Source organism: Sceloporus occidentalis, unplaced genomic scaffold, assembly GCF_023333645.1.
Source record: "Sceloporus occidentalis isolate IW3139 unplaced genomic scaffold, rSceOcc1.0.p SCAF_1, whole genome shotgun sequence".
NCBI classification, from domain to species: Eukaryota; Metazoa; Chordata; class Lepidosauria; order Squamata; family Phrynosomatidae; genus Sceloporus; species Sceloporus occidentalis.
This window is the reverse complement of record NW_028316981.1, coordinates 119,107,374-119,134,485: the sequence shown is the minus strand read 5'-3', so window position 1 is coordinate 119,134,485 and position 27,112 is coordinate 119,107,374. Positions and strand designations below refer to the sequence as shown.

Below are 27,112 nucleotides of genomic sequence, written 5' to 3'. Positions count from 1 at the left end.
AATTTTAAGATTTCTTCTTTATTTTCTTTCGTTTATAAGGTTCCTATTATCCTTTAAGTTTCCTTGCTTGGCTTACTTAACTTACTTAACTTAAGTTTCCTTGCTTGGCTTACTTAACTTACTTATAATTCTAGTCTCTTTCTTTGTAAACCCTTCTTTTCCTCTTTTCTGCCACTATACACCCCGTTCCCCCCCCCCAAATGTCTCTCTTAAAAGTATCAATTCCAGCCAGTTCCAACGTCTCTCAGTCCAAATGGTTTTCTTTCTTCTCCGTTTCTTTCTCCGTCCGTTCTAGCCCGCGTTGTTCCACACCTCTACTGCTCTTTAGACCTTCTTTATTATTATAAACATATTATTATTATTCTTCCGTTGACAGTCTCCTTTCCGTTAAGTTTCTGTCCCTCTTGTATCTTCCTTCGACCTTCTTCCGTCGTCAGTCTATCCCCCAAGTCGACTCCTCCTATTACTCAGTCCTCCAGGCAAGCTTCCATCACCGCTCTGTCTCTCTCCTCTCCTCTCTCCTTGCCTTCCGTTCTGCGACACTTCTGGCTTCTTCCTCTTTTGCCCCTCCCGTCCTGAACGCCGACCTTCTCTCCTCAGTCACTCCTCCGCTTCGATCCACTCCTCCCGCTGAAAACACTATGGCTGCACAGGTGGGTTTTCAAGGTTAATTTCTTAACTCCTTTGGAGTCCTTCTTTGCAAGACGCCATTTTTAACCCCTTAACTCCTGGTTTCCTCTCCGTCACATAAAATAGGGAAGCAAAGATTTTAATGCGCTTACTTTCTTAAATATCCGAGATTCAAAATGCAATGTAAATTGTTCGTTATCCCTAAGGGAGAGGGACCATGAGGGTAATGTCTTTTCCCCAATCCACCAGTTAAATAATAGCCTTTAAATTCTCCGGATTACTACTTGCTTCTTCTCTTCCCGATCTACTGTGTTGTTTGTAGTTGTTAACTCACAGGATTTTGGTAGCTTTTTTCTTTACTTTCTTACTTCTTATCCTTGTGTTTATAAATTGGTGGCACCTCTGTGCGACCTAGTTGCTTCTACCCAAAACGAGCGTGGATTGCTCTGCAGACCCCCTTTCCCGGTATCTTCCGTCTTACCCATGTAGCGGGAAATACTTACTCTGTAAAAAACAGTCCGTGAAGGGTTGGGTCTTCCGTCGAGCCCCCTCCGATCTCCCCAACCTCGAGGAGATTCCCCGGTCACCCAGAAATCCCTTTCTGAGGCCGAGGCTCTGTTTTGGTCAAACGTCTCCGCAGCACCTTTGGAGTCCGTCTTAGCGAGGCGCCATCACAACCGGAACGGCATCTCTCCTCTTAATGCCTGCTTGGAGTCGGTAATGGGCTGGATGAGGGAAAACAAACTCAGTCTGAATCCAGAGAAAAGGGAAGTACTGGTGATAGGTTCCCCGGGTCCGGGTGGTGAGATTTGCCATCCAGTCCTGAACGGGGTCACGCTCCCCTTGAAGGACTCGGTTCACAGTCTGGGAGTGCTCCTGGACTCGTCGCTCCAGCTGTCTTCTCAGGTGGATGTGGCGGTCAGGAGTGCTTGTTATCAGCTTCGGTTGATACGCCAGCTGCGTCCCTACCTGGATCGGAGGAACCTTGAAACTGTAGTACATGCTCTGGTAACCTCTCGATGGGATTTCTGTAATGCGCTCTACATGAGGCAACCCTTGTACCAAACCTGGAAGCTACAGTTAGTGCAAAATATGGCAGCGAGATTGGTCGCTGGATGCTCCAGGTCAGACCACATAACACCTATCTTGAAAGATCTTCACTGACTGCCTATTTATTTCCAGGCTCAATACAAGGTGTTGGCAATGACCTAGAAAGCCCTAAATGGCTTGGGCCCAGGGTACTTGGAGGACCGCCTCTCTCCATATAATCTGCCCTGCACACTCAGGTCGGCAGGGAAGAATTTATTGGAGGTCCCAACAGTACGATATGTTAGGACCTCGCAACGGGCCTTCTCTATCTCGGCCCCAAAAACATGGAACAATCTGGACAAGCTCCGCTCCACCACATCTTTAGATCTGTTTAAGAAGAATCTTAAGACCTTCTTCTTTTCTCAAGCCTACCCCCCATGAGATGTTACTCTATGGTTCACCCCTTCTGTTAATGACCTTGCAATGTTTATGGATCCCCCACTCAGCTGGCCCTGTTACTGTATTGTTACTGTTTTTAAATGCTGTATTTATCATTTTTTACTTCAATGTACTTTTGTCTAATCTGTGCACCGCTTTGATCATTGGAAAAGCGGGATAAAAATAAATTATTATTATTATTATTATTATTATTATTATTATTATTATTTCAACACAGTGATCCACATTCTGGATCTCCAAAAAAGGAGTAAGGTATCCAAGACTTGTCCCATACAGAAACCATTGTTTCAATCTGCTCTGAAATTCAAACAATGCAAATGACTTTGGATGCCTATCTAGAACTGGCTAGCAATGAGAAATATCTTACTACGAAATATCTTATTATGAATATCTTATTATGCAGTGTGAGAGTACTGCTTAATAGGTATTTGTAAGCCCAGAGTCATGTGTGTTTACCATTAGCTTAGTGTTCTTCAGTTGTGGTATCTGTTGCCAGGGAGAAAACATCCTGGAACCAATGAGATGTTTAAGATGCACTCAATCTAGTGTGCATTATTTCAAGGCTCCATTCATTGCAGGCTTTTACAAATGTCCATCTGGTTGGTTGGAAGCCAAAAGGAGTTGCTACCGCAACTTCACAAAACCAAACAAGTGGGATGAAGGAAGACATATGTGCCGAAGCCTTGGAGCAGATCTGATAGTCATTGAAGAAGAAAAGGAGCAGGTGAATTTCTAGTGTCCTGAATCTTTTATATAAGAAATGGATATGCTGAGGGTGGGGCATAGAAGGACACCTTTTCTTGTGGTCTTCCAGACAAACTCAACAGTGAGTTTCAAAGTATCTGAATAGATGTCAAGCTACCTTTCCATAATAGTTTTTTTATGATCTGATCACATTAGCTTTGCTAATGTGCCATTTGGCATATTATGCAGAATGAGTTTGTGATGATGGCATTCTGCTATTAGCTGGGGCAAACAGCTGTAGCTTTGTGAGCTATATTCCAGGTTATCAAAGGGTTAACACATAATTTTGGGGATAACATCATGCAGAATTTGGGAATGCATACAAGAGATGCCAAGTTATGCTAAAAAATTTCCCTGAAGCATTAATTTTATATATGGAGTGAGGCTTTTGTGTGCATGTGCCCAAAGAAACGAAGGACTGAGTGATGACGGTCTTCCCATTTTCACAGCCCCATCTGTGGTATGAGGTGGCACAACCTGACTCTCTACTGTTATAGGCAGGACCCTCACCTGGTATCTCCAGCAAAGTAGCTGATCCAGTAGAAGGCATTTTGCCCAAGGCCCCTTCACAGATCTGGAGCTCTTGACTGCAGTGCTATGTTATTCTAAATAATGGGCAGAATAGCTCTGCTGTTTGGTTTACACATCTAGCAAAATCAAAGGTTGGAGACTGAAGGTCCAAGGTGGGATGTAGTACTTAAGACAGTCAGTAGTGGGTAACAGTGGCACCTGTGGGGTGGCAGAGCTTGTAGCAGCTGCTATATGATTTAAATTTAAAACCACTGGCAACAGGTAAGGGGAAAACCATCCTGTTTTCATTTTTCTTAATTATAAAACGCATTCCAAACAAGAAGATGTCTGTATTGGATCTTCTTTTGGATCTTCTTTTTAAATATTTCATCCCAAGACTTTTGACAATAAGCCATTTTGCCATATTATGTACCATATTATATGCCATATTAAGCAGAATGAGGTAGGAAGATAACTGCTGGATAGCTATCTTATTTCTAATTACCCCTTCATAGAAAGTGTATGTGAGAGCAATCCTTCTGCCTAGTCAACTAGTGCATAGGTGTAATGCCAAACCTCTCCCTGATGTATCTGTTTCCAGTAAAAGGAACTTTACCTAAGATAACATTATCAAATTATTCTGCATAATGTGTAAAATGGTTCTGATGCTTGGTTTATACATTTGTCATTGTCTCTCCCGCCATTTTTCCTTAGGACTTTCTCAATTACAAAATGCGTGCTGAACAAAATAGCTTCTGGATTGGCTTGTACAATGTTGGTGGAAAACCATGGAAGTGGGTGGATGGGACAGATGTATCATACCAGTAAGTTCCATTATTCATGGACCTTTTATTACCTTTACTCTAGTATGTGAGAGGGAGCCTCAGGAAGGGGCTTGAGCACCCCACATAATATATATAAGGGAAAAAAACGTAACATTATTAATTTGAAAAATTGACAAATGCTGTCCTTGTTTGACAAACTTAGTGTCTGAAGTATTGATAAAGGACTCGTGTCTGTCTGGAAAAACTGCAGATATTTCACCATGGAGAGCTTTGTAGGTTAAAACCCAATTTTAAATGGATTTGTAAATAGGATTGGGAACTGGTACGGCTTCTAAGAAGATCTTAATGGCTGAGCAGGTAGACATTCTTTAGACATGAAGCTATCAATGTGCACCTGGCTTGAAAATGTCAGTAATGGCATTTGGACACCAAAGCTGGGAATATGTTACCTCTCTTGTCTCCACTTGCTGAATCAGAGACAAAAGGACAACATGAAACCAAGTCCTAAATTCTTGCTTTTATATTTAGTGATTGTATTTGTCTGTTAAACATTAGTAGCCTATATTTAAACACAATAATAAATAATAAATCACGCAGATGGATTTATTTGGTTCCTGCTGATACTAGTGCAAAAGTTTCTGTTGACTTAGGAACTTATCACATGATGTTGTTATAAAGGTAAAAGGTAAGGTAGTCCCTTGATATGAATGTCTAGTTGTAACCGACTGTAGGGGCGGTATTCATCTCCGTTTCTAAGCCGAAGAGCCAGCATTGTCCGAGGACTGCTCTGGTGGTCATGAGGCCAGCATGACTGCACTGAATGCTGTTACCTTCTCACTGAAAAATGGTATCTATCTATCTACTTGCATTTGCATGCTTTCAAACTGCTAGGTTGTTATACCAGCTTGTTATTTTCAAAACAGCTTTACCCATTACTTATGAAGGCAGCTGAATGCTGACAGTGTATCCTACCCTCACCACATTTGTGCTTTAATAGTAACCTCCTCCACCAATGATGCTTACCTTTCCATGGTGGTGGGATTGTATGCTGATGAAAGGGTCCTGCAAGTCACTTAGTAAAGTGAATGTGTCTCCAAAGGTACATTCACACAAAGGGCAATTTCATTAACTCTTCTGATAGAAATTGTTCAGGGGCCAATAGCAAATGCTTTCTCTAAATTATTACTTTTTATTTTTATTGTTTACTTTTGCAACTACCAAGTTCATTTTAACATGGTCAAGTTGAACAACACCTTCTTGCTTGAATCTGAATGCATGGGGGGGGGGAGGGTTGTCAGAAGTGCAACAACACTAAGCACTGAAGGGTCAAGACTCAAGAATGCCTCAGAGTGGGCAGTAATAATAGATTTAGATAGTCCTCCCCCCTTGTCTACCTATTCTGACCCCTCTGTTATGGAAACAGATACTCTTTCAGATTATTTTTTGCATCTCTTCTCTCCCTGCCAGTCTTCGCTTAGCTCTTCTCTAGAATGAAGCTAGATTGGATTAGCAACCTGAGTAATTTTTCCATTCTAGTTCCTATAATAAAGCCTTTAGTTTGTTTCTCCAAACCATTGGTGTCTTTACTCCTTAGTCATAACTTCTAACTGTTGCAGGCACTCCTTATCAGAGGGGAAACAGCAATTTCCCCTCCAGATGTATATCCAGAGTTGCTTGTCAGAATAGCACAGCAACAGACTGTGATAGAACAGAAGTTTGTCTCCTTGGCTGTCCATGGTAACCTCACCACTCTTCTCCAGCACCACATCTCAAATGACTTTATTCTCATTCTGACAGTTTTCTTCACTGTCCAGCTCTCACATCCATAAATGGTGATGGGGAATATGATGGCTTGGACATTCCTCACTTTAGTGTTCATAGTTATATCTTTACACTTTAAGATCTTATCCAGTTCTTTCAGAGCTGCCCTTCTCAATCCTAGCCTTCTTCTAATTTCCTGACTGCACTCTCTCTTCTGGTCAATGTTTGATTCAAGGTATGAGAACTCCTTGACTATTTCAATTTTCTTGTTATCTAGGATGAATTTTTGAAATCTTCCATGGTTACTATTTTTGTTTTCTTAATATTCAATATCAAGCCAACCATGGCACTTTCCTCCTTGACCCTCTTCAGTAACTGCTCCAGGTCTTTGTTGATTTCAGCTAATAGTATTATATTGTCTAAATATCTTAGGTTTTTGATGTTCCTTCCTCCTATCATCACTCTTCCTGCCTCTGAGTCTAAGTGTGCTTTCTATATGATATTTTCCGCACACAGGTTGAACAGATAGAGTGATAGTATAACATGATGACTTGCTGTAAATTTTCAGTGTCAGTTTTGAGAACTAATTTCTTTTTCGTGCTCTTCTTCACTGGATGGCACCAATTAACACCTTTAACTGTCTCTAGACCGCCCTCCCTGCCTGCAGTGGAGCCTTCCACAGGAAGAGAGAGCCAGTTAACACCTTCAACTATTTCTACACCGTCCTCCCTGCAGCCATCTGAGGAGTGACTTTCATCCACCAGGTCTCCCTCAATGGAAAGGGCCTCTCTTTTCTTCATCCTTCTGAGGAGTGACTTTCATCCACCAGGCCCGCCTCAAGGGAAAGGACCTTCCATTCCTACATCCATCTGACTCGGATCTATCGGGCCTGCCTCAAGGGATAGAGCTTTCCTTCCCTGCATCCATCTGCCACCTCTCCTTCCACCACTCTCAGCAGCTGGGACCTTGAGCAAAGGCTTCCAATCCCACCCCTTCCTTCTCTATTAAATCCCTTGTGTCTTGTGGTATTTAGGCAATATTACCAAGTATAGTCGGCTATTATATTCCTGCTTTTGTCATTATTATCTTCTCTTCTTTTGATTATCGCTTACTGAATCCTTTTCTTCCCATGGCTCCATGCATCTCTCCTAACCTGATCCCTATTCGACCTCTTCCTATCTCCCAGCTTCCATTCCTCTGTTCACTCTGGAACTGTCGCTCTGTTGCTCCGAAAGCAACTGCTGTCCATGATCTTTTTCTCTCTAGATCATTTAACCTTCTCGCTCTTACTGAAACCTGGCTCCCTGCCCATGATACTGCTACCTCCGCTGCCCTTTCTTTTGGCGGTCTCTCATTCACTCACACGAGCTGCTCTGAGGGTCGAGGAGAAGGGGTCGGTATACTATTGTCCAATTCCTGCCAGTTTCAAGTTCTTTCTTCCCCCTCCCCCCCCCCCCCCCCAGCTATTGTTTCTCTTCATTCGAGTCTCACTGTATTTGACTCTTTTTTCCTTTACAGCTCCTGGTTGCTGTCATCTATCGCCCTCCTGGTTCTGCTACCCAGTTCCTATCTGACTTTGAATCTTGGCTGATGTTTTTTCTATCTGATACAGTCCCTTCTCTAATCCTAGGTGACTTTAATATTCACCTTGACAATCCCAACAATCCTTCTTCCTCTCGCCTTAGCTCCCTGTTTGCTTCTTTTGGCCTTCAGCCTCATTCTAACTCCTCAACCCATTCCTCTGGTCACTGTCTCGACCTAATTCTTGCTGCTAAGTGCATCATTTTCGACTACCTGGCATCTGATTTTCCATTGTCTGACCATCATTTAATTTCTTTTACTCTTATTTATATCCCACCTCCTCATCATACTGTCCAGCGCCATTTCCGTGACCTTCAGTCTGTTAACTCTGACCATCTCAGTCAGACTTTGAATTCATCTCTCTCTTCTCTTGATCTTGGGGACTCTGCTGATTCAGCAATGTCTTTATTTAATTCCACTCTTTCTTCAACTCTTGACAGCTTTGCTCCTGTATCTGTACGTGTGTCTTTCCCCATGACTAGGCCTCAGCCCTGGCTCACTCCCACTATCAGATTCCTCCGGTCCTGATCTCGAGCAGCCGAACGTCTTTGGAAAAAGTCTAGAGAACCGGCCGATTTCATTCATTATAAATTCATCCTTCTTTCTTTTTCACATGCTCTGTCTATGGCAAAACAGAACTATTTTAAATCGCTGATCTGCGCTAATGAGAGGTGTCCGCAGCATTTGTTCTCCTGCTTAAATACACTACTAAAACCTTCCTCTCCCCCTGTCTTCTCATCATTTTCCCCCACTGACTTCGCCAACTACTTCATCACAAAAGTCACAACTATTCAATCTGAAATAGTTCCTCCCGACTTGCCCCCTACCACTAACCTCCTGGTACCTTCTACTAATAAACTCTCTGGGTTTCCCCCTGTTTCTCTGGATGAACTCTCTAAGCTGCTAAATTCTTCCAAACCTACTACCTGTTCTCTTGATCCTATTCCCTCCCGTCTCCTAATCTCTATAGCCCCTTCTCTTCTGCCCTCGCTCCTCTATATCTTTAATCTCTCTCTCTCTATGGGTTCCTTCCCTTCTGACTTCAAACATGCTCTCGTTTCCCCAATTCTGAAGAAACCCTCTCTCGACCCCTCTTCTTTGTCTAGCTATCGTTCAATTTCTCTTCTTCCTTTTCTTTCTAAGGTCCTAGAACAGGTCGTTTATTCTCGATGTATTAAGTTTCTTGAAGCCAACTCCATCCTGGACCCCTTCCAATCTGGCTTCCGCCCACGGCACTCTACAGAGACAGCCCTCACCAATATCTCAAATGATCTCTTGTGGGCCAAGGCAAACGGCCTCTACTCTATTCTCATTCTTCTTAATTTGTCTGCAGCCTTTGACACTGTTGACCACTGTCTCCTGGTTGATTTACTTTCTGACCTTGGGTTCGCCGACTCTGCTCTCGACTGGTTTAAATCTTACTTGTCAGATAGATCTTTTGCAGTGGTCACGGGTGGTCAGACTTCATCCTCTGTTCCTCTGTTGGAATTCCCCAGGGCTCTGTCTTGGGTCCCCTTCTGTTCTCTATATATACACTGTCTCTAGGTAAATTCATCAGTTCTTCTGGTTTCTCCTATCATCTGTATGCCGACGACACTCAGCTGTATCTCTCCACCCCTGACCTTTTGACGGGGCTTGAACAGCAAGTTTCTTCTTGTCTGACTGCCATCTCTCAGTGGATGCGGCTTCGGCGCTTGAAGCTCAACATGTCTAAGACTGAGCTTCTCGTCTTTCCACCTAAACCCACCCTTCATTATTCCTTTTCTGTTTCTGTCGACGACACTTCTATTCAACCAGTTCATCAAGCCTGCAGTCTTGGCTTCATTTTTGACTCTTCTCTGTCATTTATTCCCCAGATCCAGGCCACCGCCAAGACCTGTAGATTCTTTCTCCACAACATTGCCAAGATCCGTCCATTCCTCTCAGTCTCTACTGCCAAGACTCTGGTCCATGCCCTAGTGGTTTCGCAACTAGATTATTGCAACCTCCTTCTAACAGGGTTTCCTCTTTCACACCTCCATCCTTTAATCTCTGTCCAGTATTCAGCTGCCCGTATTGTCACATCTGCTCGCCGCTTTGACCATGTTTCTCCTCTTTTCTCCTCCCTTCATTGGCTCCCCTTCCCCTTCCACATCCGGTACAAGCTTTTGTTATTGACTTTCAAAGCCCTCCATGGATTGGCCCCTCCTTACTTATCTGACCTTCTTTCTCCTTACATTCCTACTCGCACCCTCCGCTCTTGTAGTCAAGGTCTCCTGTCACAGTGTAGGACTACCACTGCCCCCTCCCGAATTCGTCCCTTCTCGCTTGCTGCCCCTTACTCCTGGAACCTTCTTCCCCCACATGCACACCTCATCACTTCTCTACCCAGTTTCAAAACTGAATTAAAGACTATATTGTTTAGAGAAGCATTCCCAGAGGTGAGCTCCTCTCTGACCCAGGAAGCCTCCTTTTAACCATCCATCAAGAAGCCAAGCCCTTCCTCCAGTCCATCTGCCTTGGTCCAGGCCTCGGAGGTGGAGAAGATCTGCTGGACCTGATCCTATTCCCCACCACCACTCCCTTCTCTTTTTGTGTTGTGTCTTTTAGATTGTAAGCCTGAGGGCAGGGAACCGTCTGACTAAAAAATTTATGTACAGCGCTGTGTAAATTTACAGCGCTTTATAAATAAAGGTTAATAATAATAATTGCTGCTTTGGATCTGGAGCAAATTGGATTCCCAGCTTCTTCCTTAATTTCTAAACTTGCCCCACATGTCTCATCCCAGTTAGTATACAACTCAAAGGGAGTATTGCTTCTCTTTTTCAGAAAACTGAAAGCAGAAGACCTAACTGAGGTTATAGATAGGCATTGTGCTACTTCAAGCAAAGACGGACCTATAGGTGATGAATGGAACAGCATTGATTGCACAAAGATGCATCCGTACATTTGTGAAAAAGACATGCATATTTCCTGTGATCTGAAGTTCCCACTTTCATACTATTGAAATTATTTTCCTTGGGTAGGTGTGGATATGTAAAAATAAAACAAATTAACAGAGTTTGGCTATTACATTGCTTTTTCTTTTTCTTTTTTGCATTTTAGATCTTTGATCAGCCACTTTGGCTCTGGGGCAATTTCCTGTAGGTGGGAAAGATGGGTTTTGGGATAGCATGAAAATACTCAAGAAATGGCTATTTGAACTCTAGAGGGCAGCGAGAGATATGGTGGTGGGGATCAGGCCACCTGGGTAATCATAGGTGGAAGGATGGCAAGACCGTTGTAAAGAGGTAGAGAAGGAGGTGCGGGTTGAGCGGGTGGAAGGGAGGCAAGAGGACCCTGGGGAAGCCGAGGAAGTGAAGGAGGAAGGAGCCACACAGCTGGAGGCAAGATGGGAATCAGGGGCTCCACCCCAGGACCAAGGGGAGGGGTCAAGGGGGTTTATAAGGGGCCAGGGAGAGGCAGCAGGGGGAGGAAACATCATGGAAGAAGGGGTTGCGGTGACGGACTCGGGGCAGGGAGAGAGGAAGGGGCCCTAACCGCCTGAGCAGGGGCCTACCCTGAGTGGTTCCCCTCTTTCAGAGGACGAGGGTGAGTAGGACCGCATCAGGTATCCCACCCGGCCTGCCCACGCTGGGAAGGGATGCCCTGGGGAGAGTCATTTAACCCAGAGATAGGTGGAGCAGCACGGGGTGCTGGAGACCCAGGGGAGGCCTGGTGGGACACCCGAGAGAGATGCTGTTGACCGGAGTCGCCACCGGGCAGAAGAGAATGAGGCAAGAGGGAGCACGCTGAGTGGGCCTTCTGACCTCCTTGCCCACAGACTCTGTAGAAAGAAAAGTCAGCCGGACTCCGGAGAGTGACCAAGTGGACAACCAGTGAAGTAATGATCGGACTTTGGAACTTCCTAAATGGATGACCAGTGAAGTAACTGGCGGACTTTGGTGACTGTGAGTTGGCATTTGGGCAAAAAGGGCGGGGTGCTGTTTAAACCTCATTAAAGTTTAGATTGTTGCGAGCATCAAATTGCAAGCCCACGTGTGCTCTTTGACTAGGACCGTCTTTCGCCATGGACCCCAAGGTAGGCCAACCCATGCCGGGGATGCTGACTCCGCCCACAACCATTCAGGTAGTTTACCCTTTTGGGAAATCCCTCAACTTACACAGCTTGGGTTATAGTGTTAACTTGTTAAGCCATTTCCCTCAGCCAGGTATTTCTGTTACATGTAATTTACATAGTGCATGGAGAAAATAACAAACACCCGGGATCAGAATTTGCAGGAACACACCAGCCTGGACTGTGTCCTTGGTTGGTTAGGTGTTAGGTGCATGTGTCTGCATGCATGTACATGTCTTTCTCTCTCTCTAGGAGCAATGTGGAAGACCTGAATGGCATGGTGATGTGGATGAGAAGAAGCATTCCATCAACAGTATTCATGGACAGAGCGTTGTTTGATAAGCTTTAGATCAAAGTCTGAATTTGGAGACCAGTTAAAGTGGTCTATTTGAGGAGGCTGGTGGATTTAACTGATTTCCTGGCAGTTACTTGGGATTTTCCTTCAGCCACAGTAGGAGCTCAGTTTAAGCCTTGGTTAATCTCAAGAAGGGAAATGCATTTGGTGATACACATAATTGCTACTGAGTGTAGAAATATTTGTGGATGATCCATACTAGGATGTGTAGAAAGGGAGTGCCGGCCTGTTGGTTCTGTTGGTCCTCTCCATGGTTTTTAGTATTGTATGACATCTTTCTGCACCATCTTACTGAATATGTCATCATTTTATGGTGGTCCTGATCCTTCTTGGATAGGCGATTCCAGGAGATAATGCTTAGGGGCTTGTTTTTAATACCATGGCTGTTGGCTTCACTCAGAATTCAGTCTTGTCTCCTGTGGCATCCTTTAACATTTGCATGAGTCCTCTGGGAGACTTTCTTTGGAGTCTCATAGTTCATTGTCATCAATACGCTGATGTTATTTAACCTTTTTCTTTATTTTCTCTCTACTTCACCATTCAACATAAATAATTGATCAGATGAGATTGAATAAACTTGAAATAAATTGGACACATACAACAGAGAGGTAGTCCTCTGTGTTGTATGGATTAAGGAGGATTCTATAATAAATTATGCTGTCTCCAATGAGTTACATTGGCCCATTACACACGGGCACCCTAGGACGGACTCAGTCCGTGCTAGGGTTAGAAAGGGGCGTCTCTTCCAGATGCCCCTAACCCTACCACGGACTGAGTCTGTAACAAATGGCGGCGCCCGTTCCACACGGCTGCCGCCATCTTGATGTAGCGGACGTTGTGCATCTGCACATCGCGCCCCGGAAGTGACGCCGCGAGTGTGCGACTAGCGCCTGGCGGCGTCTCTTCCAGGGCCCAGGAAGGAGCACGATTTTCACGCTCCTTCTCTGCAGTGTCCAGGAACTGTGCCATTTGGCTGCTGCGGTTCCTGGACGCTGCAACCAGAGGCGGCAGACCGCTGCTTCTTGGCGGTCTGTAACGGGCCATTGTCTCATAAAATGTATGTGCTAGCTGGCATGAGGGGATATGACTCATAAAGTAGAAGGGAGTAGGAAAAGAGAAAGACACAACAAGGAAGACACAATTCTTGAGTTTGCAAGACTTGAGCAGGGCTCCTAATTACAGATGCTCCTGGAGGTCTATCATTTATTGGGGTACAAAGCCACTTTGATAGGCAATAACAACAAATAGATAAAGAAGGGGAAATAAGGGGACATGATATGTTGGCTGGGACTGAATACCCTTGAAGACTGGTTTGCAGTTTGTACTGCTGAATTTAGTTTTGGATTTAAATGTCCACATTTCAGTGGTGGTCATGAACACTTTGCAAAACTAAGGCAAAGGCAACATACTGTGGCAAGAGATGTCAGATCTGATTTCTGTGCCTTAGGAAGATTTCACTTCAACTAATGTAACACACTCTATTAAAGGTATTAGTTATATTTTGTTTGGAGGAGTGTAATACATAACATCCCCCTCTGACAAATGTTTAGAAATTGGCGCTAGTTCAGAGCACTGCAGCCAAACTGTTGACTATGATTGTTATAAGGTGAATGTAAGTCACACCTTTACAATCTACTTGCCCATTTCCAGACACAGCTCAAAGGGCTGCATATGATTCTAGAGGATGGCAGATAGGGGACGAATCGACAGGGAAGCCCATTGGGCCACCTGTCCTACCTGCTTCTCTATATACTACTGCACCATACACAATACAGTCTGCTATCCACATTTGCAGCTTTGAATTTTGAAGATTTGATTATTCAATGATTTGACTAATATGTTTTCTCTAGAAATCTCAAGAACCTCCACTGTGACTCTGCCAGAAGTTGATCATAAAAGTCACACTGGAAGACCCAGAGATTCCTAGGGGGAAAAACCACTTCTGTAGGCTTTTGTTGGCCCTCCAGTGTGATTCTAGGATTACCTTCCACTGGATGTTGACCATAGTGTTGTGTTGGAGGACCTAGAGATTCCCAGAGAGGTGCACTCAGGTTAAAAAATATAGTGGTTTTTTATTTGTGTTTTTTCCACTTTGATGGAGGTCCTGTGCCCCGAACCCCAGCAAATGTGGAGGGCCCACTGTATCACTTCCAGCTAGTCACAAGGGAATATGAGCTGATGAAGGCATCAGTTGAGTAAAGGCAGATTGGGATATTGGCAACATCCAATCAGAATAAGCCTGGCAACAGCCAATGGGAGCTTAGCCAACAAAAGGAGAGGGCTACTCCCAGGAGGAAGTATAAATAGGCTATTAGACCCTGAGAGGTCTTAACTGTTGGGGCGTGGAAAGACATGCTGTGTCCACCACGACCACCTGCAGAGTTGAACCACGTTGACAGGACGCCAGGGAGAAGGAATCTGAAGAGATGTCTGCAAAGGTATTCAGGCCAAGAAGGAAAATATTTCCTCACCACTGCAAATGGCCTTGAGCTCCCAGCTTGAGAAATAATGACAAGAGCACTTTAAGCTTTCACTCTACATGAGGGCGTTAATAAATAAGTTACTTTACCAACTAAATAACCATAACAACAAAAACAGAGAGGCAGTTAATCTAACATCAACTGTCATAACTGACACTCTCTCAGAAGGAGAGTTGACTGCATCAGCATTCCATAATGCAAGTGTCAAGTGTCAACTGTCACTGGAACTGTAATAGGTTCCGCTACAGCTCCATCTTATGGTCACATACATGTCATTTCCTAACATTAACAGCCAAAGTGGCTGAGATACACTCCTGAAAGGGGCAGTGGGAAGGGGTTTGAGGGATCTGAGTTCTAGGGTCTCATTTTGCAATTTGGGGGCAGCTAGGGAGGTGGCCATCACAAATTGGTGGCAGCAGTGGAATAAAAAGGCCCATTATGCTGCCATCTGAGAAAAATAGTTGGGAGAGTGAGACTCACCTTCATATAAGTGGTGGCAGCGGTGGTACTCAATAAAAAGGAGTGAAAGATTTTGAGAGATTTTGGCAGTGTCATGTTGTCACCTTCACAGCATCCTATCACCATCCCTCAAGAGTTGTATTCTGAGACGAGCTTAAGTCTCAGGAAAGGTCAAGCCCCTGTCTAAAGAAGCAGACCTCTCTTTGACTCTCCTGAAGCCTTTCTATAGGCTTTGATTTTTGGGGTGAAGGTTGCTAGATAATCTCATGCAATAAGAAATATTGAGGGGAATCATCTTTTCACTTCTGCTCCAACCTGGTTGGCAGAAAATCAATACCTCAGCAGTACTAAAAATGATAAATGAGCCAGGGATCAGAGGCTCTACTTGGACTTTCTGCCAGGAAGAAGTGGAGTGGAATCCAGCCAGCATAACCTCTGGCTGAAGACCTTTATGAAAAGGGGACTTTGGGTCAAAATTAAAAGAAGGGCAGAGTAGATCAAGCCTGGCTTTGTCCCAGTAGTTTGGCCTAAGCTGATGTGCCCTTAGTGTCTGGGTGAATTAATGCTCCGCAATGTTAAACATCAACCCTTTGAAATGAAGGCAAGACACATAGCTGACAACAAGTGGGCCATTTGTAGCAACATTTGCAGCAAATTGTTACAAGTGTGGAGTCTTCTGTTCACAGTCCCATCCCACTCCATTACCCCCCCCCACTGCAGTTTGCTCCCCCCCCCTCCCCCAGCCTATGTAACTGGAGGAAAAACTGATGCTCAATCCCAGATATATTAAGCCCCTGGATTTCTTCACTGCTAAGTCTATCTTCTGTCCCTGGTGAGGTTCTGAAATAGCTTTTCAGTGTGACTTATCTAGAAATGAGATTTTAGTCTCTGGCTTACTGCTCATTCACTTCATTCCTTTTCCCCTCCCATTAAATTATGCAGTGCAATTCTGGAAACATGAGCATGGGGAAATGGAAATCCATATAGAAGGAAGATTAATACAACAGAACAAGTTACATTCCAAATTCTCTGGGCAAACTACCTGCAGTATTAAATCAGGATAATTAGCAGTCTACTGGTTGCATATACAACCTGGCCATTTTGAGGCACCTTTGTCACACCACTAGAATTTGCCAGCACAAGGAGGAAAAAGTCTGTGTTTAGCTGAATTTTACGAACGAGTGTCAGCACTTCAGTGACAAAATCCTATTTTTAAAATCTTCTTTAAAAGAAGGTATGTGAGGAGCTCTCACCTAGTTTTTCATTTAACCACTATGCCCAGAAGCCTCTAACTGGCTTCTAAACAAGACACATGCTTCCCATACAATTTCTTTTAAAGTGGACCTGCATGTTCTAAAGAGGTTTTTGTTATTATTGATATTATTGATATACCACTGAATTCCATCTCTTGGGGGGTGGGGGTTAATTTAACCTTCATAATCCATGGAAGCTGCCCACCCCATGTAATAAGTAGGGGATTTTTTAAAACAAGTATCAGCAGAAAGGCATCTTCATAATCACTGCAATAAGAGAAGACACAGAGAAGATATTTCACCCTTTCCTCCTCCTGTTAAAAAAAATCCCTCATCAGAAGATGAAATTGATATTCTGAGGAGCTTCACCAGTGGAACAGTTCCATTGGGAGCCATGTTTCCCATCAGGTTTTCTCTCAGAAGGAGGCTTTCCCCCCTCCTCTTCTGGACAGCTAGGCATCAAGAATTATGTATGTGCCTGGTTCTTTTGTGGTTTGTTAGATAGAAAGGAAGCTATCATGATAAAGGGAGAGCACAAACATCCGGTCCCAGTATAGCAGCTGTCCCAAAGGCAATTATTCACTTAGCCTCACCCAGCCATGGATGACAATTACCAGATTGAGGACTCCCAGAATAAAAGCTACCACCATGATGAGTACCAGAATGACACTGTATCAGAGAAATCATCTCATAACTGGGTAATGGACTTCACATCGGAACATTGGAAAATAGGTAATGGGAGGTCTGGGAGGGGGGATCAGGAGAAAGTACGAAAGAGCTGTTCTAATTCTGGTGCTACACATTAGGTTCACAACAGAGTTGGGAAACATAGGCGGGATACAAACCGCCATAAAGTACGCGCTCCGCGCGTACTAGGGTTAGGAAGGGCCGTATTAGGGTTAGGAAGGTTCTTACCTTCCTGACAGCCCTTCCTCCCAGTACGCGCGGAGCGCGTACTTTTTTGCGGTGCCCATCCACATGGGCGCCGCCATGTTGACGTACTGGACGCTGTGCGTCCAGACGTGTCGCGGCGGAAGTGACGTCGCGAGGACGCACTCCACCCCTCGCAGCGCCACTTCCGCGTTCCAAAAAGGAGCGGCATTTCGCCGCTCCTTTTTTGCTGCGCAGGGAAGCCTCGCGGTCTGGCAGCTGGGGCTTCCCTACGCAGCGAATGGCGGCGGCGGGAAAACGGCCCCTTGAGGGCCGTTTGTATCCCGCCAATGTTCTCCAGAAGGCTATCCCTAGCTGAGGTTGGCTACCCCAATCCACTAGGTCAATTAGTCACAATTTTCCAGTGAAGCAAGAAATATTTCAAGGCTGTTTGGTAATATTTCAAGAAAAGGAAGCGGGGGGGGACACAGTTTCAGTGTTGTCACATCAAGATGCCATTTCCTTCTTTCTAACATGCATGTCTATTTTGCTTTTTTCTACCCTTTGAATAACCTATCTTCATTTGGACTGTCATATTCCAAGAGAGTAAAGGGGCAATGTACAGAAGGACCACTGAAACCTGAGGGTTACACGTAAGCATTCCAAGTGAACAGACAATCTCATAGGAATGCCTTTTCTGTCTCTAGAATCTGTGATTTTGGACCAGGACTATGAAAATGCTACTGAACTGGAATATGAGTCCGTCCCACATTCAGGTGTGCAGATGAGGAAGAGGGAAGAGGGATTGAAAACTGAGCCAGGTGAAAGATTCAATGCATCTCTACAAATGATCTTCATAAGATTCAAAGTGATTTGGAAAGCATGTGAATGTAATATTTAAAGTATGTAACAGGTGAAGAGATACAGATGCACCCCAGTTAATGAAGCAGTTTGTTCCTGGGTATGACTTCTTTAACAGTGGAGCCCTGGTGGCGCAGTGGTTAAATGCCTGTACTGCAGCCATTCACTCAAAACCACAAGGTTGCGAGTTCAAGACCAGCAAAAGGGCCCAAGCTCGACTCAGGTTTGCATCCTTCCGAGGTCGCTAAAATGAGTTCTCAGACTGTTGGGGGCAAATTAGCTTACTTGCTAATTAGCTTACTTGCTGTTCACCGCTATGATCTTTGGAATAGCGGTATATAAATAAAACAAATAAAACAAATTAACAGATATGTTGATACCTGAGGCAGAAATAACATGGAAAGAATAGGAATAGGTGCCTACACAACAAAAAAAAGCAGTTCAACATGTTTCTTCAAACTTTTTATTCAAAACTAACAATAGGCACATGTGAAATCAGGCCACGTCAACCTTTCATGAGTAAAGAAAAACATGTTGAAGCATCTAAAGACCAATTGAAAAATTCATCCAAAATGTCACCAGAGATTATTTTTTTCTCCTGTCTTTCACAAGCCTCCTCTTTTCTTATGATTTTCAGTTTTGGTGGCCAAATGTACAGATCTTTGCTTTTTAAACATCCTGCAGTTTACTGGTGAGGCAGACTCATCTGCTCTCCTCTTTTCTTGCTCTTCACATCTGTTCAGCAACTGATTCTAACATCAGCTGTGTCTTACCTTGCCTGTTGTAGGCAGGTGCATTGCACTGTGGTATGATCAGTTGAAGTAGAATCCCACTCTTTCCCAGATGAACCTTGTTTGTATTAATGCAGAAACACTGCTGCAAATCAACACTGAAATCTAGTGTTCCTACATCCCTCAATCCTCCTCCTCCCAATGTTGATGATGCTAAAAAAAAACTTGTAGCTGGACAGAGGATGAGGAGAAAAAGGGTTGCTGGCTAGCCATAAAAAAAACTTTGTAAAAAGCGATTTACTTTTCAGAGGCTTTGTTAACTGAGATATGCCAACAAAAATTAATTGAATTTATTAAAAAATAATTTAGATTATATAGTAATCCTGTATTTTAGTTGAAGTTGGGAGTGATAGTCATAAATGTATGTCATCACTCAATAATGATTACTTTTAAAAACCAAATAAATAGGTCCAAGCTGTGCTCCAGAATGCATGGTGGGCAGGTAACGCTTCTCATAAGCGGAAAGTGGTGATGCTTAAAATCAACCATTATGTATATCATTCAAACTTGCTAATGAATCACTAGGTATATTTAAAAAAATACAAGAAAATTTTCAGGCTGGGATCATACGCTACCTTTAAAAACACATGTACAGGTTCTTTTTCGGAAGCTGGATGAGCATAATCCCTAGCACAGCAAATCCTCCCACAAGCATACTCCTAGCCCTCTTTCTTTGATTTGGTGGGTTAGCAGACAGTTAACTGTTGCACAGTGGAGGAGCTCTTAAAAACCATTCCTGTCTGTTATACTATAAGGTCTATCTAAATTCTACACTCAAGTTTATTTTTATTAGCTTTATATACATATACATATATATCTATATATGAATATATATTTATTTGTGTGGTAAATCCAAAACATTCATTTCTCTCATGTACAATGGTTGCAGTGGTCAGAACATTTGTGCTTTGGCAGATCTGTTAGAAATCCACCAGTGCTGCTGTACTTAGGAAATTTCAGACCCCAGATGTATGCCCCCCACACTTTAATGACTCTGTATACTCCTTGGGTTGTGATTGTGAAACCAACACAACACAACAAACTGCCCCACTGCTATCCATTAAAACTGCTATTACTCTGCTGATCTGTTAGAACAAAAAAACAAACAGAAGACAGTTTGCCCACTCGGAGGCCAAGGAGCAGATAAAATTTCACAAGACTGAAGAAGTAAAAACAGTGGTGTCAATAGGGGGTGTGGGGTGTGTGGACCACACCAGGTGACACCCTAAGAGGGGCGTGATGCCGCTTCTCCTCAAACATCTGCCTTTTGGCTGAAACAGGCTGTGGTGTTTGTCTGTGTCCCTTTGAAATGCTGAAGAGATGGTGTAAGAGAGGGAACCCACAGTGGGAGTAGAAAGGAGAGGCCCCAGGTTTTCTTTAAAAAAAATAAAATTTCAAATTTCAAAAAAATAATTTTTATTAAAAAATAATTTTAAAATGTTCTTTAACATCACCTTTTACCAAATTTTCATTTTAAGCACATGAAACACATTGAGACTGTGCATAATTTAAAATTATAATTTCAATTGTTTATGTCACAACTACAGAGTGCCCACATCATACGCGAGCACCCTATACGCGGCTTTCAGCTAATGCTGAAAGCCATATGACAGCGATGAAATGGTGCATGCTCATGGCTTGTGTGCGCGCTGCCATGCTACGCCCAAGCCCCGTTAGTTTTAATAGGGCTCAAGTATATGCAGAATTTGTCTTATGTGGGGGGGTCCGGAACAGATCCCCTGCATAAGACAAGGGCAAATTGTGTTACCATTACATTCAGGTATATACAGTACAGCTGCGCCAGATGTGGGCACCCTATACGTGGCTTCCTGCTTACACGGAAGCCGGGTGACAATCTAAATAATGGCGCGCGCACACGCTGCACCGCCACCGTGTGCACACGCCCCTTTGTTTCCTATGGTGCTAGAGCTTACACACATTTTCCCTTACGTGGAGGGGTCTGGAACTTATCCCCCATGTAAGGAGAGGGCCCACTGTATATGATATATGGGAGCTATGATTTGTGAGTAACATCAATACAAAAAACATTACTAATGTCCCATTCCCACAGGGCATATAAATCAAAGAATCTCGCTGCGAGTCTGGCTAGGATCGAGTATCCGAGTCATATCTGCATCACATCCATCATTCCCATTACAAAAGGGAGCAAACGGACTCGATTTTTCTTGACCCATGTTCTCGTTCCCATTGATGTTTCTCCATTGTATTTTGACGCGGACTTTTTTGTTCCCCGTTCCCATTGCCTTTCTGGAACTGTTTCTTTTTAAAGCTGTCAATCAAGCACCTAGGCAATTAGATGTCACAGTGACACCAATTTCTTCAATGCATTTTGATGTGGGCTGTTTTTGTTCCCCGTTTCCATTTGTGTCTTTGAAACCTGTTTTTCTGTTTGTTTGTTTTTAGCAGTCAATCGATTGCTCAAGCACTTAGGCACTCAGACCAAAAAAAAAGAAAGAAAGAAAGAAAGAAAGAAAGAAAAAGAAAAATGCAAAAAGCAAAAAGGAAATAAATAATGGTATTCAATGGGTCTCCTCACACGTCAATCTATATGGAGCAGGGTTTTTTTTGCAGGGGGGCGTAATGTGTTTACTGTGTTTGGAGGTCAATGTAGCAATTTGCTATGTTCGGACACCTGACAGAGCGCCTAAGGGATTGAAAGCTTAATTTTTTTGAAAAAATAATAAATTTGTCTACACACACAATCGCCTTACCTTGCTTCCCACTCCACCGGGGGAAAGGCTATGTGAACGGGGGGAAATGGCACCGGTAATGCAGGAAAGAGAACAAAGTGGGTGACACCCCCAGGACAGCCCCTTGAACATTGCTCCTCTCATCCTAAAATACCGATTCAGACACTCTGTCGTTCCCATTAGTTTGCCCTGGATCCGACACAGCAGCTGCAAAAAGAACTGCTGGAAAAGTGGTGTCAGGATAACCTGGGTTATCTACCGCTGATTTGGGTTTTTGCTAGAGAAATCGACCAAATTTGGATTGGATGTGAATTCAAATGTGAATGATTTCCCTTTAACTAGGCTCAAACGCGAATTCAAATGGTAACGATGTCCCTATAATTCGATTCTTAATTCGCTTTATAACCCAGTGGGAATGGGACCTAAGGATTCAATGTGGTGTGGTATAGGAGGTCAATTGGGGGTGTGTGTGACACAGTGAGTTACCACACCAGGTGGCACCGACCCCAGTGACACCACTGCTAAAAGGCATAAAAGGGGGCATGCTTCTGCTGCCTGGCTGATTTGGAGTCCTCCTGGAAAATGAGATCTGGACTTTGGTCCTGAGGTCCAGCCCTGGTTGCACCCCTACACTCTTTTTGTCCTCATAATTAAACTCTGCTAGTTTTTCTGTTAGCAAAGCCATCCATGCTTTGCTGTGGTACCACAACAAACTATAAATCCCAGAATTCCATAGCATTGAGCCAAGGCAGTTAAAGCGGTGCCAAACTGGATTATTTTTGCAGTCTGGATGCACTCCTGTGGAGCTAATCAGCCTCAACAGAGGGGGAGCTTGCTGTTGTGTCCCTCTCCCTCTCAGTGCCTTATTTCCAACCTATCTAGGTTGGAGGTTACCGCTCTGTCTCTTATACAGATAAATGGCTGACTTGTTAGTTGTCTAAAATTCTCAGTAAACCCACTCCATAAAACCTCAGTCTTTCCTGTGAATTATTGTTCTTTGCAGCACCAATTATATTAATGGATGAAAAGGAGGGGAAAGCTTTTGGCAAGAAACACTTCATCATTTTCTGTGTTGTAATCTTCTGCTCCCTGATAATGGTGATGGTGGCCCTTGTGATGGCAAGCCTAAGATGTAAGTCCAGTTCTCAAGATCAAACCTTTCCCTAGACACCGTTTCTGTGAGTTTGAAAGACATGAAGTACATCTCTCTCTTCTTCCCTCCCTCTCCCCCCCCTCCACAATGGATGCAATGTCTATTTTGCACTGAGGGTTCTGAAATATAATAAAAGGGAAATTTTGCAGAAACTGGAAGACAAAATGACATCGCTTGTATGAATGAATAATGGCTTGTCACTGAACTGCCTTTAGTTCAGTCACTTTACAGAATATGAGAGAAAGACAACTCTTTTCCTTTGAACCCTAAGGAAAGCAAGATAGACGGTAGAGCAGATTTGGGATAGGCAGAGGGGCAGGTGAATACTTTGTCTGTCTTCTATTTTCCCAGTGGCTTCTCATGCTCCATTTTCCACGGAGAGACAAACAATGCTTGTCACTCCATAAGATGTCCCCTGTCATCAGTCTGTGTGCTGAGAGAGGTCAGATGTGGGAATTAACTGATTGCAAGTATGAAAATTTTCTCTGTGACATTCCTTATTTTCTAAGAGTCCTTTAGTGGTAGCATCTAATTCCAGGTAAAAACAATATGCTGGGTCCAATGGGATATTTGGAACCCACTCATTCTGGCCTGCATTCTTTCAACGCTCCATGCATTACAGGCTTTTCACAGTGTCCATCTGGATGGCTGAAGGTCCAAAAGAGTTGTTACTTCAATTCCACAGAACAAAAGAAATGGAAGGAGGGGAGACATATCTGTCAGAGCTTTGGAGCAGATCTGATTGTGATTGAAGATGAAAAGGAGCAGGTGAGTGTTCTGAGAGTCAAGTGTCCATAAGAAATGGAGATGCTGAGAGTGGGTCATATGAGGGCATCTCTACCTGATGGTCTTTCAGATAAACTCAAGAATGAGTGTTCAGTGTAGATGTTGAGCAATCTTTCCATAAAATCTGTCTTATGATTTGATCCCAAAACTTCTGAGGATGTGCCTTTTTGCATGTTATGCAGAATGAGATAGCAAGATAAAGTAGTAAAATTCTGCTATAGCTATATTATATCTGATTGCTAGATAGCAGTCTTATTTCTAAACACCATCAGAGAACATGGGGCAAGGAGACTTTTTATTCATATACTACATGGGGGAGGGGGGCTGTGACATCTGCATAAAGATGTAAAGGAAGGGCCCAAGGGTAAAAAGTCTGAATATCACTGGTCTAATGAACTAGTGTGCAAGAATTTTTATATATATATATATATATATATATCTTACTGCAGCCTATAAAGATTAGATTCTTTTTTTAAAAAATCTTTTTAAGGGGGGGTATTTTTGTATATATGGTTTATTCTTTTAATATTGTAAGCCGCTTTGATTGTTTTTACAAAAAGTGGGGTAGAAATAAAAGTTTTATTTATTTATTATTTAGTAAAGTAGCTTTCAAGACTGGGGCAGGACCCCTAGAGGGCACATAAAAGTTGCTCAAGGGGAGTACAAGGCTTGGAGGCTCTGATTCCTCCTCCTCCTCTTCCCAAATCTTTTTATGTGTAAAATTTACACATGCATTGAGTTGAATATTGAATCTACTTAAACAAAACTGTTCTAATTTGAATGATGTTATTGCTTTATAAAATATTAAAATATGAATATATGCCAATGTGTAAATGAAAATACACACACTAAATAAACAAAATATTTTTATTCATATACTACATTGGGGGGGGGGGGGGCTGTGACTTCTGCATAGAGATGTAAAGGAAGGACCCAAGGGTAAAAAGTTTGAGTACCACTGGTCTAATGAATAGTGCGCAAGAAGAGAAGACTATATTAAACTTCTCCCTGATGTAGTTGTTTTCTGTGTATGAGAAAAAGTTCATGTGCATGTACCCAAAGAATGTAGGGGTGGGTGACAATAACTTCCATACTTTCACAGCCGCCTCTATAGTAGGTAGTGTTTCAATCTGATATTTACTACAATAGAAAGATCCAGCATATCTGTATCCCCAGTTGAGGAGCCAGTCTAGTATAAGGAGCTTTGCCCAAGGTTACACTATCATTTTATTCTGTATGAGGTATAAAATGGTTCTGGTGCTTGGTTTACACATGTGTTTTCATTTTTCCCTAGGACTTTCTCATTTATAAAATGCATTCCAAACAAGATGTCTTCTGGATTGGCTTGCATTATACTGTGCAAAACCAGTGGAAGTGGGTGGATGGGACAAATGGATCTTACCGGTAAGTTGCATTCTTCACTGGTTCCTCCATTACTCTCATTACATGGATGAAAGCCACAGAAAAAGGCTTAAGCACACCAGTTTTTATTTAAATAGTAAACTGCAAAGGGCTTGACAAGACCAGTACTCAGTAATCATAGAGAATGTGTGCAGCAGTTAGAGATCCTGATTAAGAAGCCAAGATACCAATGGCATAGGGAAACAAAGTAAATGCTTTATTATAGTAACGTTACTCAGGGTGCTAATCTAATCTAGTTTCATTCTAATCTAGCTATCTAATCTTCATCAAATCTAATCTAGCTTCATTCTAGGAAAGAGCTGAGAAAGGACTAGCAAGGAGAGAAGACATCCCTAAGAATATCAGTTTACATATCAGAGGGCTCAGGTTAGGTACCATATATACTCGACTATAAATCGACCCCATGTATAAGTCAAGGGCAAGTTTTGAGGCCAAAATTATGGATTTTGCTATGACCTGTGGAAAAGTTAAGGGTAAAAGTTGGGGGGCATATAGCAAAGGATCTAAAGGATGAAGCAAGGCAAAACAATATCAAAGAACTTACACAATTCCAGTAGGCATAACTCTTTGTGCTTACTCTTAAGACTGGGTGGATGAGAGAGGGTTCAAGGACAGATTACGCTTTTCACCAGGGGATGGTCCCTTCTTTTAAATAAGAGTTATAGTATTTACATTGACCTGTGGATAAGACAACTCAGAGGGCTTTTTTTGGTGTCAAATTTGACCTAAATTTCTAGACTTATACATGAGTATATACAGTAGATTAAAAAAGGGGGGACACTTTGAGTCACACAGACTGACTAACCTTATTTCTATTACCTGCTCTGAGGCATTCTTGATTCTCCATTGCTAAGCATTGTTACACTTCCATCAAGGAGATGCATTTGGACACCAGAACTGGGAAAACCTTACCTCTCTTATATCCACCAGCTGAACCAGAGACAGGAGGACAACATGAAGCCAAGTCTTGACTTTCTTGACTTTACTTTTAGTTAATGCCTTTGACTATCAGGTTGTTAGTAGCCTATATTTGAGCATGGTACACATGAATGAATTTATAATTTGTATATAAACATGGTTTCCATTTAGCCAAGGAATTTTTAAATAATTTTCTCATTATATTCTAAAATGTAATATTTCCTGGTTATAGCCTCAGCCACACTAGAAAAAAAGAATGAAGCGCATAGATATCCAAAGCTACATTCACAAAACTGGTTTCTTGTTTGTGTTCTTTTTTCACTGGATTTCATTGACAGTGTTTTCCCTGCTGCTCCAAATCTGCAGCAAAATGGACTCCCAACATATGGCTCATCCCCAGTTAGCATGTTACTCACAGCAAAATGTGGATTCTCTGTTTCAGAAACTGGAAGACATCAGAACCAACTGAGACCACATACAGCAATATGAAAGAAAAACATTGTGTTATTTCAAGCAGAAATAACAGGTGGAAAAACATTCACTGCAAGTATGTGTATCCATACATTTGTGAAAAGGACAGCCATGTTACCTGTGTCCTGAAGTCCCCACAGTTGCCTTATTGAAATTACTTTCCCTTGTGTGTATATAAAAATAAACAGAATCAGTAGAATTTAATTATTCCTCCACTGAACAGGTCATTCTTGTTTGTGTTCTAGATCTTCAATCAACCATTTCAACATTAAAGACATTTTTTGCAGGTGGGAGAGATATGTTTTGATGGAAGAAACTGAAGAATGGCTATTTTATTTCTGGTAGGCAGGGGCAGATACAGTCACTGAGGAAGAAGGACACTTCATATTCTGGTATTTCTCCAATTCCAGGCAGCCCCTTAATTTGCAGAACATTATTGGCCACATTAGCCATCTCCTTGCACTGAAGGTGTTGGTTGTGAAGTCAGTGCATGGTAAAATCACAGCCATGCATGACCAGATATTGGATAAGCAAGCTAATCTGGTTTATGTCCTTGGGACTTGGTTGATTAAGTTGTGTGTATGTGTGCATGCACATGTATATACTAAGGGGTCTCTGTGAATCCAAACAGGCAAGACCTGTGGGCCATGATGGTGGAATCACAGTGATCTCTTGCAAATATGTCTCTCTGATCAGGTAGCTCACCCAATGGTTTTCAAGTTGGAATACATATAATTGAAAGAAAGTGTGCAGGACTGAAGAGGGATTCTGTATGTCACAGACCACCCAATCCAGTGCCCAAGAGTGACCACTGCTAAGATAGTCCAAGTAGTGGAGTTGAAACTCTGCAGGTCTGTGATACAAAAAGACCCCCTCATATAGAACAAGACTGGTAAGAGTGACTCAGTATTTCATAGCCTCCATGGAAACCCACTTATTTAGGTTTTTTTTTAAAAAATCTGTTCCAATTGTTTTCTGAGCCTCTCA

At 42.8% G+C, this 27,112-nt stretch overlaps 1 protein-coding gene and 1 long non-coding RNA gene across 5 annotated transcripts; both read left to right on the top strand.

Annotated features, from left to right (window-relative positions):
• Window positions 1-2,735: 2,735 nt before the first annotated feature.
• Window positions 2,736-10,512, top strand: LOC149322026 (uncharacterized). Its single transcript, XR_016281949.1, has 3 exons — window positions 2,736-2,842; window positions 4,087-4,196; window positions 10,308-10,512. It is a non-coding gene; the product is annotated as an uncharacterized LOC149322026 (long non-coding RNA).
• A 401-nt stretch (window positions 10,513-10,913) lies between these two features.
• Window positions 10,914-26,321, top strand: LOC149322025 (C-type lectin domain family 4 member E-like). Of its 4 annotated transcripts, XM_089533209.1 has the most exons (7): window positions 10,914-11,428; window positions 11,534-11,607; window positions 17,720-17,833; window positions 22,379-22,507; window positions 23,151-23,296; window positions 24,609-24,718; window positions 26,097-26,321. In XM_089533209.1, the coding sequence occupies exons 3-7, from the start codon at window positions 17,797-17,799 to the stop codon at window positions 26,275-26,277; spliced, it is 603 nt and encodes a 200-aa protein (XP_089389335.1). In that variant the 5' UTR covers window positions 10,914-11,428; window positions 11,534-11,607; window positions 17,720-17,796; the 3' UTR covers window positions 26,278-26,321. The 4 variants fall into 4 exon arrangements, with proteins under 4 accessions (XP_089389335.1, XP_089389325.1, XP_089389316.1 ...); XM_089533199.1 differs by lacking the exon at window positions 11,534-11,607; XM_089533190.1 differs by lacking the exons at window positions 10,914-11,428; window positions 11,534-11,607 and having other exon boundaries at window positions 17,371-17,833.
• Window positions 26,322-27,112: the final 791 nt, after the last annotated feature.

What these genes read in the sequence shown, in the direction of transcription:
- LOC149322025 (XM_089533190.1), top strand. Translation starts at nt 17,701, where the DNA reads ATGCCTTTTCTGTCTCTAGAATCTGTGATTTTGGACCAGGACTATGAA. An exon ending in GGGATTGAAAACTGAGCCAG is followed by an intron (nt 17,834 to 22,378) that starts GTGAAAGATTCA and finishes TGTTCTTTGCAG; the next exon opens with CACCAATTATATTAATGGAT. An exon ending in TGTGATGGCAAGCCTAAGAT is followed by an intron (nt 22,508 to 23,150) that starts GTAAGTCCAGTT and finishes CATGCATTACAG; the next exon opens with GCTTTTCACAGTGTCCATCT.